Source organism: Mustela nivalis (genome assembly GCF_964662115.1).
Source record: "Mustela nivalis genome assembly, chromosome: 8".
Taxonomy (NCBI): domain Eukaryota; kingdom Metazoa; phylum Chordata; class Mammalia; order Carnivora; family Mustelidae; genus Mustela; species Mustela nivalis.
The window spans coordinates 4,116,853-4,132,618 of record NC_139027.1 but is presented as its reverse complement, the minus strand read 5'-3'; the positions used below and the strand labels follow the sequence as shown (position 1 = coordinate 4,132,618).

At 55.2% G+C, this 15,766-nt stretch overlaps 1 protein-coding gene across 4 annotated transcripts in view; it reads right to left on the bottom strand.

Moving 5' to 3' along the window:
* Window positions 1–249: 249 nt before the first annotated feature.
* Window positions 250–15,766, bottom strand: part of RNF144A (ring finger protein 144A) — a 109,699-nt gene continuing 94,182 nt past the window's right edge. For all 4 annotated transcript variants that reach the window (XM_082744153.1, XM_082744154.1, XM_082744151.1 and 1 more), the window contains 2 exons: window positions 12,483–12,572; window positions 250–4,502 (listed from right to left, as the gene is read on the bottom strand). In XM_082744153.1, the coding sequence (XP_082600279.1) occupies window positions 4,371–4,502; window positions 12,483–12,572 (222 nt within the window). In that variant the 3' untranslated portion in view covers window positions 250–4,370. The remainder of the gene's footprint in view (window positions 4,503–12,482; window positions 12,573–15,766) is intronic.

Sequence of the window (15,766 nt, the reverse complement as noted above, 5' to 3'; positions counted from 1 at the left end):
GTGATACCAGGCTGGCACCACAAGGAGAGGAGGACACATGCCCCTTCCCCAGCCACTCAGATCCATCTGGAACCAAGAGTTGAGAACACTCCCGGCAGAGGAAACCTCCGAACAGACACGTGTTTGTGCCGGTGATGGGAGACCCCTCTCCCGCGGCCCCTTCCGCTCCCGTCTCCTCCAATCATCGTATCATCAGTGCCCCAGGCCAGGCGTCAACCAAGAACATGCAAAAGAGGGAGCCAGACAGGATTTACGAAAGTAACCTGTATTCCAGCCAAAATCTCTTTTAAAAAGAAATCCCTTCTAAAGGGGCACAAACTACATAAGACACAATACATTTAAAATATGTATTGAAATTACAAATCAGACTTCTCCGTGGGATTCCACAGTACAAAACACAACATTAAAAGGCATTCAAACAGTTCTTTTATACATCACAGTGTTAGTGGCACAGAGTGGACTGACGTTTCAAAAAACACAAACCGAACTTTTGTGTTTTACCACCGCTCGTCAAATACGTACTGTATACATGTGCGTGACCCGTTCATGCATAGGCTTATACAAGGTTAAAATACACCCATGGTAAAGTGAGCAAAGACTGAAGGAAAGGCTGGGCGTGTGGCAGGCGCCTTGCCCTCGCCGAGGGCTCCCGGAAGTGTGGAAGACAGGAGTACACAGACCAGAGGAAGGACGGAGCTCTCCTGGGACTGATGCTTTAGCAACTATATCTGAGTGCAGGCCCTTCCTTCCATTTGGCTACTTTGGCAACACCAGCCAGAATCTCTTCATGTCATGTATTTTCAAAAGGGCTTAGAGTAATTAGAAGGAACAAACAAACTTTGGTATTTTTTTAAAGAGACCTTCATGAAGCTTTATACATGCAAAATGTTTTCCCTTGATGATTTTACTGTGATTTACATATATATATTTATATTTATATACAGGGGTATTTATTAATAAATGAAAATCTGAGAAATATACAAAAGCCCTCCCTGGTTCTTTCCAACCCACTAAGTTTTAAAGACCACCAAGGGAAAAAATGTCCTCTTCGAATTGGTTAAATAACTATTAACTCTGCAATATAGACGAAAAAGATAGACTCATCTTGGAGTAAGTTTTGCGTAGCCGAGACTCCCTTTCTCTGTGGGCCCTGTGTTCTAATCAGGAATCGGCCTGGTTCCTAAACTGGTTTTATGAAATAGTATGTCGTAAAGAGACTTTGTCCCCCTTTTAAAAGGGTGTAACAAGTGATTTCCCCAGTTTCTGGCAACTCCTGGAGAGGGAGGAAGAACGAATCTGGACAGTGGCTCGCACAATTGAAGGATTTGATTATGGTCAGACCCGGAGCCAGTCTCTGCTGCATGACCATCCGTGGGGCCTCCTCCTCTGAGGGCACTGGCCTCCGGCGACCAATGCAAAGCTCAAGGGCCGGGCTTCACAGTGCACGGACAGCCGGACCGAGAGACCAGGCACGTCCACTGAGACGGCATGACGGCTCAGAGGGACACAGAGGACCCAAGGTCAGCCGCCCCTCCAGCGACCCCAACCAGACACCAGTCGAGTCAGCCATGGTCTAACGTCTTCCCTCGCCTCCAGGATTCGAAGGCCTCCAAAGGAATAAACATGCATTGTGCTTCCAGAAGGCCAGCACGAAACCGTCCGTGGAAGCGAATGCAATTTTCAACTAAGACAAGCTCTGCCATGGGACAGTCCCCCTACGAAGCATAGACACCCCCCGCCCCGCCCAAGTTTCCCCTGGGAGCGATGGTAAGGTTAAAATGTAAGGCGCAGGCCTGCATCCCCATGAACGATGGGACAGAGTTCCCTACCGAAATCGAAGTAGTCAGCAGGGGAAATCCAGGTTCACATAAGACCTCAATGCAGTCCTGATGGTATCTTCCTAAGAGCGGACGAGTCTAGTTGTGTGACTATGAAAGCAAAGCAAGCGGACGGAAGCACGGTTGGTGCAAAGACTCAGAGCAGGCAGGCGTGACTGGCTGCGGCCGGCCCCATCTCTGTGGTCCCCTCCTGGCTTGAAACATGCGTTTGGGAAACGTGTCGGAGGGGAAGGCCCGAGGCCGGCTGAGGCTATGGAGGAGTGTGATTTGCTTGTGGGTTTCTCCAGGCTACATGGAAGGCCCCACCCACTAGGACATCTGAGCTCCAGCCCAGGGAACGCCTCCTTTCCAAAGGGTCGGGTTCTACCCCCCAAGGAGAGGGGTGCTGCTACGGGCGGACTCGGGGAACGCGCAGTGGGAGGCAGCAGGCACAGGAAAGAACGGTGGACCTGGATGGGGCGAGGCTGGCCCGTGGACACTGGAAACAGAGCCACAAGCCTGCTGCTGTCTTTGATAGGCGTTTGGAAGGGTCTGGCTACACAAGTGCATCTGTGGGTCCCAGTCTCGGCCGCCAACTCGATCCTAGGACTCCGGGAGCACCACTGTCTCCAGAAAGCCATCTACCACCAGACCCTGTTGCAACACTTGGAGCTGCAGAGAATCACTGCCCAGGCTCCACTGAAAAGATGATCTTCTGTGCGTTCTTGTTTCGTCACTGAATTAAAAATTCAACCGTGGTCGTAAGGAGAATGTTCTGAATGTGATTTTGACACGGACTAGTTTCCTACCGGCTTCAGGTCATAAAGATAATAAACACCACAAGTGGAGAGTGAAGGGATACTGTGTCTTCTCATCTATCAAACGTTAAGAAATAAGGAAGATGCTTCTATACAGGGAAGCAAACCGGGACCCGAGGCCAACACACAAACATAGAAGTCAAACACGCCCGGAAAACCACTGCATTTTATGAGCAACGAGCAAACTGGTCTGATTCTGTTTCCATTTCTCTCCTTTGTGGAATGTCTAGGAAGTTTTAAAAAGCGCCACTATAATAAATCTGCATTTGCCTTTCTATTAGTTCTGAAGTCCCAAGTTCAATGCAGTCAGTTTGTTCCTTAAAAGTGCAGGTGGCTTTGAACGTCCTATTCAAGCCCGCTCTCTCTAAAGAAGATGGTTTCTCCACCTTTTAAACATCAACGCCTACAGCGTGCGTCTTACTGACCCACCCATTCTGCTGCTGGGGGAACAGTCACCCCCAGCCCGGGAGGGGCTGAACGGGAAGATCTCCTAATCAAAATAAGTGAAATGGAAGGTTTTATCCAGTGGGGCAAATGGTTAGCAACAGGGCTTGGAGCTGGGTCAGACACAGATTTCTCCAAAGTAACTTAGTCATTTTAAAAAACTGAAAATTAGGAAGCTTCTCCCCCGGCTCCCAGGAGTCCTCCAGTCTTGCCAGGAAGCCCTACTGGTGAGGACCAATAGCACTGCCCTCCTCTCGCTGTCTACACGAGGAGGCGGAGGCGAGCAGCCAAACCACTGTGACCCCCAGCAGAGCAAGTCCCGAGTAAAGCACTTGGTTTCCAAAGACATTAAAAAGTATTTGCTCATACCTGGATGAGAAGAGAGAAGCCCCGAGAGAGAGAGAGAGGGAGAGAGGGAGAGAAAACAAAAACAAAAAAGGAAAATGTAATGATGAAGATATTCCTCTTAAACACGCTGGTATTTTCTAAGAAACACAACAACAGAGGAACCCACGTTTACAACAGTACACCACTTGTCGTGTTCGAAACGTCGTTACAAGTTTCAAGAAAAACACAAAGAGCGCGTAAGGCTTTCTAAATCTCCTGAAAAGTGGCCGAGCCAGAAAAGTCGTTTAACGATATCTTCCTAAAATGCACATTTCCAGAAAGGCATAGGATGGTGTAGATGCACCTTGTTGATTTTCCACTACTCAGTTGGAAGAAGGAAAAACAAAAAACAAACAAATTAAAAAAAAGAACGCCTTCTAAAAAAGGATTTTACTAAATGCCATTAGTAATAAAAACAGTTGTCATAAACAGAGTGCTTTTCTCAAGTCAGAATTATCGGATTCCGTCTGAAGTGAGTTGCAATCCTCAAAAGAATTCTTCTCCCAGCAACATGGCACCATCTTGACGCCAAGGAGGAGACGGACGCCAATTGCATGAGAGGGTCTCTTAAGCAACCATCAGACACTCCTAGTCTATCCCCACTGGGAGAAAACCGCCCGGTGTGCTCCGTGCAGCACCTCCCTTGTCAAGTCGGCAGAGACGGATTGTGGTGACGTGCCCTCCCCACGCCAGCCTGCCTTCCCCACACCCGGGTGACTGCCCCCAGGGCCTCAGCAGAAGTTCTGACATTAGTCCCTGAAATCACGGCATCCAGCGTGACACTGTGAAGCTCAATGGGGCACATAAGGCAAGAAAGATGTTTAGTGAGAGGGGACGGTGGGGCGGGGTGGGGGAGAGCCACGCTTCCCAGAGGCAGGGTCTTGATCCAGCATCGCGCCTTCCTCTAGGTGGGTAATGGGTCGTCGTCACCTTTACTGCACTTGCACTTGCAGCAGAGTACAAATGGAGTGGCCAAGAGCAGGAAAGGCGAGGCCACCAAGAGCAGGAGCCCAAATCCAGCAAAAATGCCCACGACCTGCAAGAAGGAAACACAGGAACAGAGGGTAAGGTGGTTCGTCTGCAAGTTCCACGACTGAAGCATAAGCCACACAACCGCCCACCCACCCATCCTCTACCCATCCACCATCCCTTTATGTGCCTCTCTGGCCACCCGTCTACCCATCTATCCGTTCCTCCATCATCCATCATCCATCCGTCCATGAACCCATCATCCAGCCATCCCTCACCCGCTATTCATCTGCCCACACATCCGTTCACCCAACCACACAGCTAGCTATCCACTCAACCACCCACCCATCCACTCAACAACCCATGCATCACCCATCGCGCATCATCCTTCCATCCATCATCTACCCACCCATCCCACCCATCCATCCATCCATCCATCCAACCGTATCTCACCCATCCATCCATCCATCCATCCAACCGTATCTCACCCATCCATCCACCCACCCATCCATCCATCCATCCACCCATCTATCCATCCATCCAACCGTATCTCACCCATCCATCCACCCATCCACCCATCCATCCATCCATCCAACCATATCTCACCCATCCATCCACCCACCCATCCATCCACCCACCCATCCATCCATCCATCCACCCACCCACCCATCCATCCATCCATCCATCCAACCGTATCTCACCCATCCATCCACCCACCCATCCATCCATCCATCCACCCACCCACCCATCCATCCATCCATCTATCCAACCGTATCTCACCCATCCATCCACCCACCCATCCATCCATCCATCCACCCATCTATCCATCCATCCAACCGTATCTCACCCATCCATCCACCCATCCACCCACCCATCCATCCATCCATCCATCCATCCAACCGTATCTCACCCATCCATCCAACCATATCTCATCCATCCATCCACCCACCCATCCATCCATCCATCCACCCATCTATCCATCCATCCAACCGTATCTCACCCATCCATCCACCCATCCACCCATCCATCCATCCATCCAACCATATCTCATCCATCCATCCACCCACCCATCCATCCACCCACCCATCCATCCATCCACCCACCCATCCATCCATCCATCCATCCATCCAACCGTATCTCACCCATCCATCCACCCACCCATCCATCCATCCACCCATCCATCCAACCGTATCTCACCCATCCATCCATCCATCCATCCAACCATATCTCACCCATCCATCCACCCACCCATCCATCCAACCATATCTCACCCATCCATCCACCCACCCATCCATCCATCCATCCACCCATCCACCCATCCATCCATCCATCCAACCATATCTCACCCACCCATCCACCCATCCATCCATCCATCCAACCGTATCCCACCCATCCATCCATCCACCCATCCATCCACACATGCATCCATTGCCCATCCCCCATCATCCTCCTATCCACCCATCTACCCACCCCCCTCCATTCCTCTACCCATCCGTATCATCTGTCCCGTCAAGCTCCCATCCATTCTTCGACACCCCCACCCAGCCGTATCCCCCGTCCATCCTGCCTTCTACCCACATGTCATCCCCACGTCATCCACCCCGTCCTCCTCATACAACCATACCCCCCACCTACCACCTACCTATCGTGTATCCATCAGTCACCATTCACCTACCCGCCCATCCACCAATACTGCCTCCCCTTACTGCCTGCCCCTCACTCCTCCTGCCCTTTCTTTTTCTTCCTTTCCCTCTCCTCCCCCCTCCTTCTATCTAAACACCCAGACCACTACCTATTTATAGATCTAATTAGCCAACAAGCCTCCCCTGAGCCAGACACTGTGCTGGATATTACAAATACAGAAACATGTAGACATGTTGTCAAGGAAGTCGGGCAGTGTAGCTGGTCAAAAGAGCCGGGTGTTTCCTCTTTGAAAGCCTTTGGCCAGGGCGGCACACCCCCCAGGCGGAGGGCAGCCCCAAGGGCCATCTGAGGGCAGAGTCAGACCGCCACCTAGTGTTCACAATGATATATATACGACCACCCAGGCACGCCGTTCTAAGCCAGACTCCCCTGTTAGTGCCTCATCATTCTCAAAGACAAAATAAACCATCGAGGTACAAGATCTCTAAGGGCCATTATCGGCTCTGAAGCTGGATACCAGGCCAGGGCACTCAGATCTGCTTAGACCTCCGCCTGGAAACTGTCCTGCAGGCACCACATGCTTCTGCAACCGCGCGGCTCACTCAAGGAGCCTGGCTCTCCCGCCTGCGGACTCCGTCCGTCCGTGGAGGTAATGTCGACGGTGGGTTACGGGATGTGAAATCAGGTCAGGCTTTGTTAAAATCACGTGCACACCAATACTTCAGAAGAGATGAAAACGCCAGCAAGGGGTTATTTCGAGGGCGCTCGCGCCATCCCTACCACTTGGAGCGCACGGTCAGTCCCAAAGAAGCCAGGGACTCCTCGTGGCCACAAACACACCAAAATCCTTGACCAAACGCTCCCATTCTTGGGCAATAACACGCCTTCGTTTTCACCCTCTCTTGCCTCTTACTCTGCCTGCCGTTTCGTAAGCAAGGACACCGATCTCTTGCCGACTGGTGGCAGGAAGGAGCAAAGCATCCAGAGGTAAGGGATGACACAGGGAGCAAATGTCGCAAAGCAAGACCAGCCAGTCAGTGTGTTACAAACGTGCGTCAGGCGCTGGGTCCGTCGCTGCAGGAGACACGGGGGCCCGGGGGGTCCAGGCTCCGCGGGCGTCACCGCAGCGCAGCACCGCTCGTGCTGGCGATCTCGGGGAGTCCACGGCCTGGCGGGGCTTCTCTGACCGCGCGCGGCCCCCTGCATCTCCCACCGTAAACGCGTCATGGATGTTCAAGAGATGAGCCGGCTGCGGGGAAACCGGTAGGCTCTGAGTCACCTCCCCCGGAGAGTTCTACAAACCACACTCCGGTGCTGGGGGACAAGACGCCAAAATCAAAGACATGTGAGGTGAATGTGCGGAATGTCTTTAATTCACTGGTGCCGGGCACGTGCCCCCAGCATCACTGCCTGCCCAGCACAGGCTAGATGCGGCAGAGGCTGGGTGACAGGGGTGAGGGACCCAGGGCTGTGGCCGCTCACATGGCTCTTCCCAGTTCCCCCTGCAGGGACAGCATGGAGACAGCCTGAAAGAGCCACGGCGGGAGTATTTGCACCACGCAGCGCTGCAGAGTGGGGTGTCCCCTGCCTGGGAGCCAGCAGTTAAATACCCACCATGGCACTGCTGGGGTGTGCGCTTGAGGTGAGGGATTCCGGGAGGTACAAGAGCTGGCAGTGAGCCGAGCCTACGCCGATGTCCACCAGGGGACAGCGCCCACCTCTCTCCTGCCTGCCTTCGGTAATAGCGCCTCTTTCCTCTGCTGGTGAATATTTTTTGCTCTAAACTCCTTAGGCTCCTCTCTGTTCTCTGCACGAACGGGTTCTGCTGCGAGGGCTGGAAGACACCAGTTGTGACAAAGGGGTGAACACTGCCCAGACACAGATTTGAGATGCAGAAAACAGGTGCTGGGAAGCTCGGGGGCTTCCCTGGGGAGGCCGCAGCTCCAGGCGGCGTAAGCCAGGTGCAGATGTGCTGAGGCGGCCGGAAGAGAGAGTCTCAGACAGTCTGGCTGAGCAGAGCGAACACAGATAACCGGACGAGTGCAGGCAGGACACCGGGGTGGAGTCCGGCAGAGCCAAACCAGGGAGCGCAGGGTCACCGCTTGGAAGCTGACTGTTTGTCATGTTGAGAGACTAGGGAGCAGGTGAGTTCCAGGGGCTTTATGGCGGATGCCCCACAGGAAGGAAGACGGAGCCGGGAGACCCTTCTGGAACTCCCAGCAGGCCAGGCAGGTGGAAGGGAGGAGGATGACGCGGAGGAGAGACTCGGACCAGAAGACAGTTCAGAAAGCAAAGTCAGCAAGACGCGAAGGGATCCAAGAATGCTGTGCTCAGTTTTGGCCAGAGAGGACAGATATGCGACCTCGGTAACGAGAGAAGAACGGTGAGTTCCACTCAGATGTTCTGAGCGAGAACAACGGACGGGTCCCCGCGTGGAGATATCTATGAGCAGTCGGTGTGCCCATGGGTCTCGAGCTCGGGGAGGAGGCAGCAGATTTCAGGACCATCAGCACACAGATGCTCATACGAGGGACTGCCTCCCAGGGAGGGAGCACAGATTGCAGAAAACAACGGAGTTAAGCCATCCCACCATCTGTGTGCAGAGGAGAAGGCCATCTAGAAAGCTCTCATCAACTCAGGCCACCAGAACCAAGCACCACAGACATCTGTCTTTTCATCATCCTTGGGGGTGCGAGGTCTGAGGCCGAGCCGCACCCTCTGCACTGGTCTGTGCCCTCATCTTCTCAGAAGGGCACCGGTCACGCTGGATCAGGCCCACCCAGCAGCTCCCCAGTCACATCATCCCCTTTCCGAGGGACCCACTTCCAGATACAGTTACGCTCAGAGGCACTGGGGCTTTGGGCTATAAGACGTGAATTCTGGGGGTGAGGGGGCTAATTCAGCCCCTAACAAAGGAGGTCCCCGGGAGGAGTATCTGTGTACGTGTGTATGTCTATGTATATGTGCTGCCAAAGTGAGCTCAGGATTACAGGAGCGTCAGGAAATCTGAGCATCCGGGAAGCCCCCAGGTGGGGTGGAGTGGGATTGGGGGCTGACACAGGTATCACAGGGACGGACGCAGGGACTGACGGCACCCCTCTCCGGGAGACTTGGATCCCCTGCGCTGGTTCTTGGGGGCCCCCAACGGGCTGCCCGCACCCTCTAGACCGACCTCTCCTCAACTCCCTCTACTCCTCTCCAGGCTCCCGAGGGCTCTGGGGCACCCACATTCCAACTCTGCACCACGAGTGCTCTGGGGACCCAGACAGTGAGGTACCTGCAGGATGGGCCATGAGGGCCACGGGGCAGACGGCCGGCCTCGGCCGTGCAAACCACTGCATTTCCAAGAGGGTGGGACAGTGGTGCTGCCTGAGGGGAAGCGGGAAAGGGAGCAAGGCCGGGAGTGGGGTTTAGGGCACACAAAGGAGCCACACTGGCTGCAGGGGCGTGAGCCCGGGAGGAACTGGGGGGTCTGGGTCACGCAGGCTTCTTGTCTGAGTGACACGGAGGGTGGAGAGGCAGGTCCCCAAATGGGCGGCACGTGGAGGAGGAGGGGACCTCAAGGGAAAATCCAGTCCCACTCACACACGTTCTGTCGCCCTCACGGGGAGAGCTAGCGGCAGCTGGGAGCCGAGGGGGCTATGCGGCCACAGGAGGGACCGGGAGTGCACCAGGAGAGCTCCCCCATCACTGGGGTCACAAGGGCTGGTCCCACCTCCCCATAAACAGAATAAGAAGCCATCGGTGACCCCTCCGTCACAGTCCACTCCGTGTCCTCGTCTCACCGGCACAAAGTCTGCGGCCCGAAAGCAACGCAGCTGTCTCGAGATCTGCTGCAGACTGAAGGCACGGGGCACCCTGGGTTAGGACAAGAGACAGTGCCTGTGCCCGTCCCACGGAGCTCTGTGAGACATACTCTCGGGCGGGCTCCCCGCACGGGCCGTCCACGATGGGCTGCCTGGGGCACGCTCCCGCCCTTCAGCCTGGCCCCGCGGGTGCTCGTGGACACAGGTCCGGGCACGGGTGTGCGTCCAGAGCCTGGTTATCCGCTGGAGCCCTTAAATGCCATCCTTTGGCTAAAAGGGAGCTCCTCCTTCATTGCGTGGGAAGAGGCCCGAGGGTTCCCTGCTCAGGAGCGAAGGAAGAGCCAGTGTGGAGCAGACCCTCGCCCACGGGGTAACGGAGTCCTCTGGGAGGAGGCGGATCTAGGGCGGAGGTCATGGACTTCCACCCCTGACGCTGGACGCCGACGCTGGACGCCGACGCCGGACCCCGGGCCAGCACCAGAGACAGCGACCGTGTCTAAGAGACGGTGTCTAAGGGACGGGAGAGGGGCAGAGGACGCGTAGACAAGTGAGCATCTCCTGCCCCCTCGAGCACTCTGTGCGGGGTCAGGGGACGGCAAGCTGGACAGCCCTCGCACCTGCCGCCAGAGCCTCCCAGACCTCCCTGCGACGGCTGCCTCCTGATCGCAAGACCACGTGTCCACAGAGACCCCGTGACACCGGATAAACGAAGTGACGTCACTCGGGCAGAATGGAATTGTGCGAAACTTTTACGTGACAGACCCTTCTGCTCACGGCAGGACACCTTGTGAGAAAACTCACGGCGGGGCTCTAGGTAGAATGTACTTGGCACGTGATACTTTTAGTCCCACGAAAATACGGGGAGCAGCCTACAAGGATCAGGAGAACTCACGCTAAAATTCTCCAAAAAAATCTCCTAAAACAATGTTATCTAACTTTGCATCTAAAATTGGGAAAGCAAAGGCACAGGGACTTTGTAACGTCAACGAATGTCACAGAGGGATCGATCACCACCCCTAGAAATGGGGAGTCACTGTGGGGCAGTTGCCGGAGGAGGACCCAACAGCCCTGCCGGGCGCCTCAGCAACTCCACCACGTGCGCCGTAGAGACGGTGATTCAGGCACTTCTGGGGCCTCTGCCCCGAGACCTGCTCTTCCAACCCCTCCCTGGGCAGCCCCACCCGCCTCAAGCAGCCACACAGGGGTGGTGAGCCTGAGGGCAGATGCGGGCTGGCCTCTCATCCCATCTCTGACTGCTCTGCTTCACCCCTGCTCTGTCCCCTCAGACCATCACCCCATGGCTCTACCCCCAACCCTCCCTGTTCCCCCTGCCTGTCTCCCCCCATCTGCCCCCCTGCCTGTCTCCCCCCCCCGCCTGACTGACTGTCCCCCCTCTGCCTGACTGTCCCCCCTCTGCCTGACTGTCCCTTCTCTGTCTGACTCCCCCTCTGCCCCATCCCCCACTCCCACAGCCAGCTCCTCCTCGTCACTGTGAAAACTACCCAAAGGAAACCTCATTTACAATGGCATCAGGGGGTCAGCAGGTAGACCTCAGCTGTCCTCAGGGTCAGACCCAACAGGGACCCACGTGGGGAGAGTACTTTAGCGACTCCTTTGCTTCCTCAGCAGGAGGAAGGACGGTTTCCTCCTCCCCACTTCCCCCAGGAGCAGCCCAACCACGGAGAGATGCTCACAGCTCCGCCAGGGAGAAGCCGTGACATCTGGGGCTCGCAGCTTATTCCAAAGGACTTCTGATGTTCGTGGCAGCCTTCCCTGCGGCCGCTTTCTTCTATCAAAGGGACTCGCTCTCCTTTGCTCTCCAGACCTGCCTAGGGTTTGGCTGTAGCTCGCTCGTCCCAAGTGGCATTCCTATGCTATTGCCCAGTACAGCCGTTTTTGCCAGGAGAGCCGCTGGGAATTTTACTCTTAGGGCTAGCGTCACTCAGCACTCCGCCGTGGGCACCACCTGGCCCTTCCCGGCCAGGTCCTCCTAACCCATCTCCTCTCCCGCTGACTCCTGGCACCTGTTATCCTTGTCCCTGTACGGAACGTGGGTCCCGCAAGACAGGGACACACCGGTCTTATCCCCTGGAGTATTGCCAGCCCCAGAAGACGGGTTGGCGTGCGGGAGGAAAGAATGGGAGTTCCAAGTGGGAAGGAACACGAATGCACAGGCCCCGCGGAAACCCCGCCGGCTGCCTACACTCTCCCGGGGAAGGGCTTTTTCCATTCTCTCTGTCCCCCTTTCCTGGGACTACCTTGCTTACCCCAAGGCCACTAGAGAAAGATCCGCATTAAGGGCCACGCAAGGATTAAGCCACCAGAGGCTCACCATCAAAGCCGTGGGTCAGGTGCGGGGAAGCCAGTCTGTCCTTAAAGAGCTCTCACGTGCTAAACACAATGCATACTTACTGCCACTTCGGGCCAGGGCTACCCTGGGGGTACCCTTAGGGCTATGGTAAGCATGATCTTAGACCAAGAAAGTGAGGTGCGACCCAGGCCGACCAGCTCTGCTTTTCCATACAGCGTGTCTCCAAGCCCCTGGCGCACCGGGTCTCTCTCCCGGAGATCAAAGTTCCAGGTGAGTCACCTCCTACCTGTGTCCGATGCCAGATGACAGACGCCCTGGAATGGCCCAGCTTATTCCGGCAGGGTCCTTTATCGTAATGGATCAGGAGGAAATCATCCTGTGAAGACGAGAGAGAGAGAGAGAGAGAGAGAGAGCAGGGCTGATGGCAGGTTCTTCTCCGAACAGTGAGCGAGTCCTGCCAGGGCCGAGTTTCTTTCTTTAGTTCCAAAGCGAGTCGGGGTCTGCGAGGGAGTGGGTGGCTGAGGAAGGACACCCGCGGGGCTGGGCGGCCAGTGGGATCTCAGTCCTCACGGTCCCGGTCCCGGGAGCTGAGCATCCCCGGAGCATCCCCGGAGGGAGGCGGCTGTGGGCACTAGAGGGAGCCCTGCCCCAGATTTCCGCCTCCTGCTTTTGCAGACAGATAATCTCTGGGAAGCGGGGCTTATGAACAAGTAGGTCACAGGCTCCGCTACCTCAGGAGCGGCTCGGGGGCCCTGGCTGCGTTTGATTCCACGGGAGCAAGTCGGCTTCACATCTTCCTGCCGCCTGCCCGCAGGATTACCCCTGGATTAGAGGATTCCCTTGATCTCTGGCTCGTCCTCCTCCATTACCGAGGGGCTTGTCACCGGTGAAGTGCCTCTTCCTTTCAGCTCAGACCACGAAAGCGGACTCATTACTCAGCACAACTGGGTCGGCAACCACCTGCCACCTACGGGCCCTCCGATGGTCTGAAGTGAGTTCTGACTCACCGACACATCCTGTTCCTGCTGCTCCCCACGCCCCCAAGCTCTCTCCTCCCATCCAACCTCCGGTCGCCCCCAGGCTCTACGAGTTGGGCCCCCCAGCTGAGGACAAGCGTGAACTACGTGCCTGCCTCTGTGCGTGGCACCCCAGCCCTGAGCACGCCCCCGCTGAGCCTGCGGGAACGGGGTTCTCTACCCAAACCCTCCGCTCCCCGCCCTCTGAACAGGAAGTACCATTTTCTCTCCCGTTAAACAGACAAAGACACAGCTCCATAAACAGTACCCAGGAGGGGCTGACGGCTGTGTACTCACTCAGCCAACGGTGTAAACAGACAGCCTCATCCTGAGAAAGGAATAAATAAGCGACCAGGACCCGTGTTACTGAGGGCGGGGAAGTCACTCTTCCAAGAGTCCTGGGCTGCCGCGCATACAGCCTAGAGTCTGGCCCTTAAAATCAGCCTGGCTTGAACCAGACTGGGGGACCGCGTTCAGCGAACCTGGCTCCCCTCCGGAGAACGGCGCCGGCCTGCACTCTGTGGACCGGCCAGGGCCTCCTCCTCCTGGTGCCAGGCTGCACCGTGTGCATCACAGAGCACTGGTCTCTCTGGGGTCGCAGTGGGAAGCCTTGTGGGAGGCTGGAAGGCCCAGCTTGCCACCACCTGCCTCCCCGCCCTTCCCTGAGTCCCTTGCACGGTGGGAGGAAGCCCGGGCATAAATGAAGAGGAAGCCTCTTCCAGCCCGAGCTTCATTGTCTCTGAAACAATTTTTGACATCTGTCCACTGTGGACCTTGCTTCCTTAAATTTCTAATTAAGATTTTATTTATTTATTTATTTATTTATTTATCTGTCTATCTAGAGAGCATGTAAGTCAGGGGGAAGTGGCAGACAGAGAGGAAGGCTCTCCAAGAGACGCCCCGCTAAGCGCAGAGCCCAACAGTTGAGCTCTATCCTGAGATCACGGCCTTGAGTGGAAGCCAAGAGTCAGTCCCTTAACTGAGCCCAGCTGAGCCACCCAGGCGCCCCTCTTTGAATTCTCAGTTCCGCTTTCCCTTCTGCTGACATCATCGTACGCTGGGATTAGCTCATTCTCCGTGCCTGGGTCTTGCACTCCCAGACTGCCTATCACAAAGTTTTGCACCGTAGGCGAACAGAGAGCTTCTGAATTCGTTTTCTGAAACAAACTGGAAATGTGTCCAGGCGACCCCAGCTCCTCCTGATCGGGGGCGCTGCTGCTCCGAGTCCCGGGGCTGAATGGAAGCGCGTTCACACGGTACCTTCCACTCTACGATGCTTTTTACAAAATATAAATGATTTCCTCGTGACTTGAAGTATATTGGCAAAGGCCTTGGGCAGAACAGCCCCCGGGACCTGCCAGGAATCCAGGTGTATTTCTGTACGGAGACAGTTTGTCCTGACTACTGTTCAGGGAGGTCTCATGAAGCCCCTGGCTGGAAACAGAAACAATGCAATGCAGCAGAAAGCTGCCATCACAGAGATCTTCAAAGATAAAAATAAATCCCCTCGGGCCTTTTGAGTCGAACTCTGGCCGGCGCTAGTCTAACCCCAAACTGTGGTATTTTTTGGAGACTGAAAGATGAAAGAGTGGATGCGGGTTCATTCCTCACTCCTCCGGTGCCTTTGGGAAACGCTGTTAAATCTTCCTGGGTTCCCCATGGGGAAGGAAATACCTCCCACTCTCACAGAAAGAACGCACGCATCAAATACGATGGGTGCGCAGAGCCAATCGCACAGGGTGGGCACTGAACAATTACCCCCACAAAGATGATCTAGGTACTCCCCGAAAACACAGAAGAAAGAGAGAAAGTGCGAGTGTCCCTTGCTGGGAGGGCATCTCAGAGGGGATGCGGGGGAGCGCTACGGGCGGGCCGCTGAGGACTGGGACAGGCACAGACCTGGGAATGAGGCACATGCTGGGAGGAAGCAGCCGCACAGGATCTAGACCACCCCACCGAGTGGACAGGCACAAGCAAAAGACACATGACAGGCGTTCCTGTGTTAGAAGCCCTGCCTGCCTCCAGCCAGGTGTTCGCACTTGTCTGAAATCACGGTGATGGCCCTGGGTGAACCGCTCCACAGCAGACTCCCTTTCTCTGAGAATCTGCGTTCTAAGGCCACAGGGTCATTTCTCAGCAGCTCTTTGTTTACAAACAGGAAGCGCTTGGCCTTGAGGATGGATGACTTTCACGGTGGAAAAGGGCAAGACGGTGCCCGAGTCCTTAGTTCAGGCAGAGTAGGGATGGCAGGGCTTCAGAACTCAGACAGACAGACAGACAGACAGGGTGCTTCTCCAGGGACCAGAGCAGGGTCGACAGCCTTGTGTTCCGTGAAGACCACTCCCGTTCCTGTAGCTTCATCAGCGCAGGGCAGTGATCACGACCAGACACTAGATGATACATCCTAATTTAAATATCAGTTTTCCCCATAAAATTGGAACATGGTATGATACAAAACTATATATATATAATGTAGAGAAAGACCATATATACACACATATATTATCTCATATATATACTGTATACATATGTAGTACACAGATCTGAAAACTTC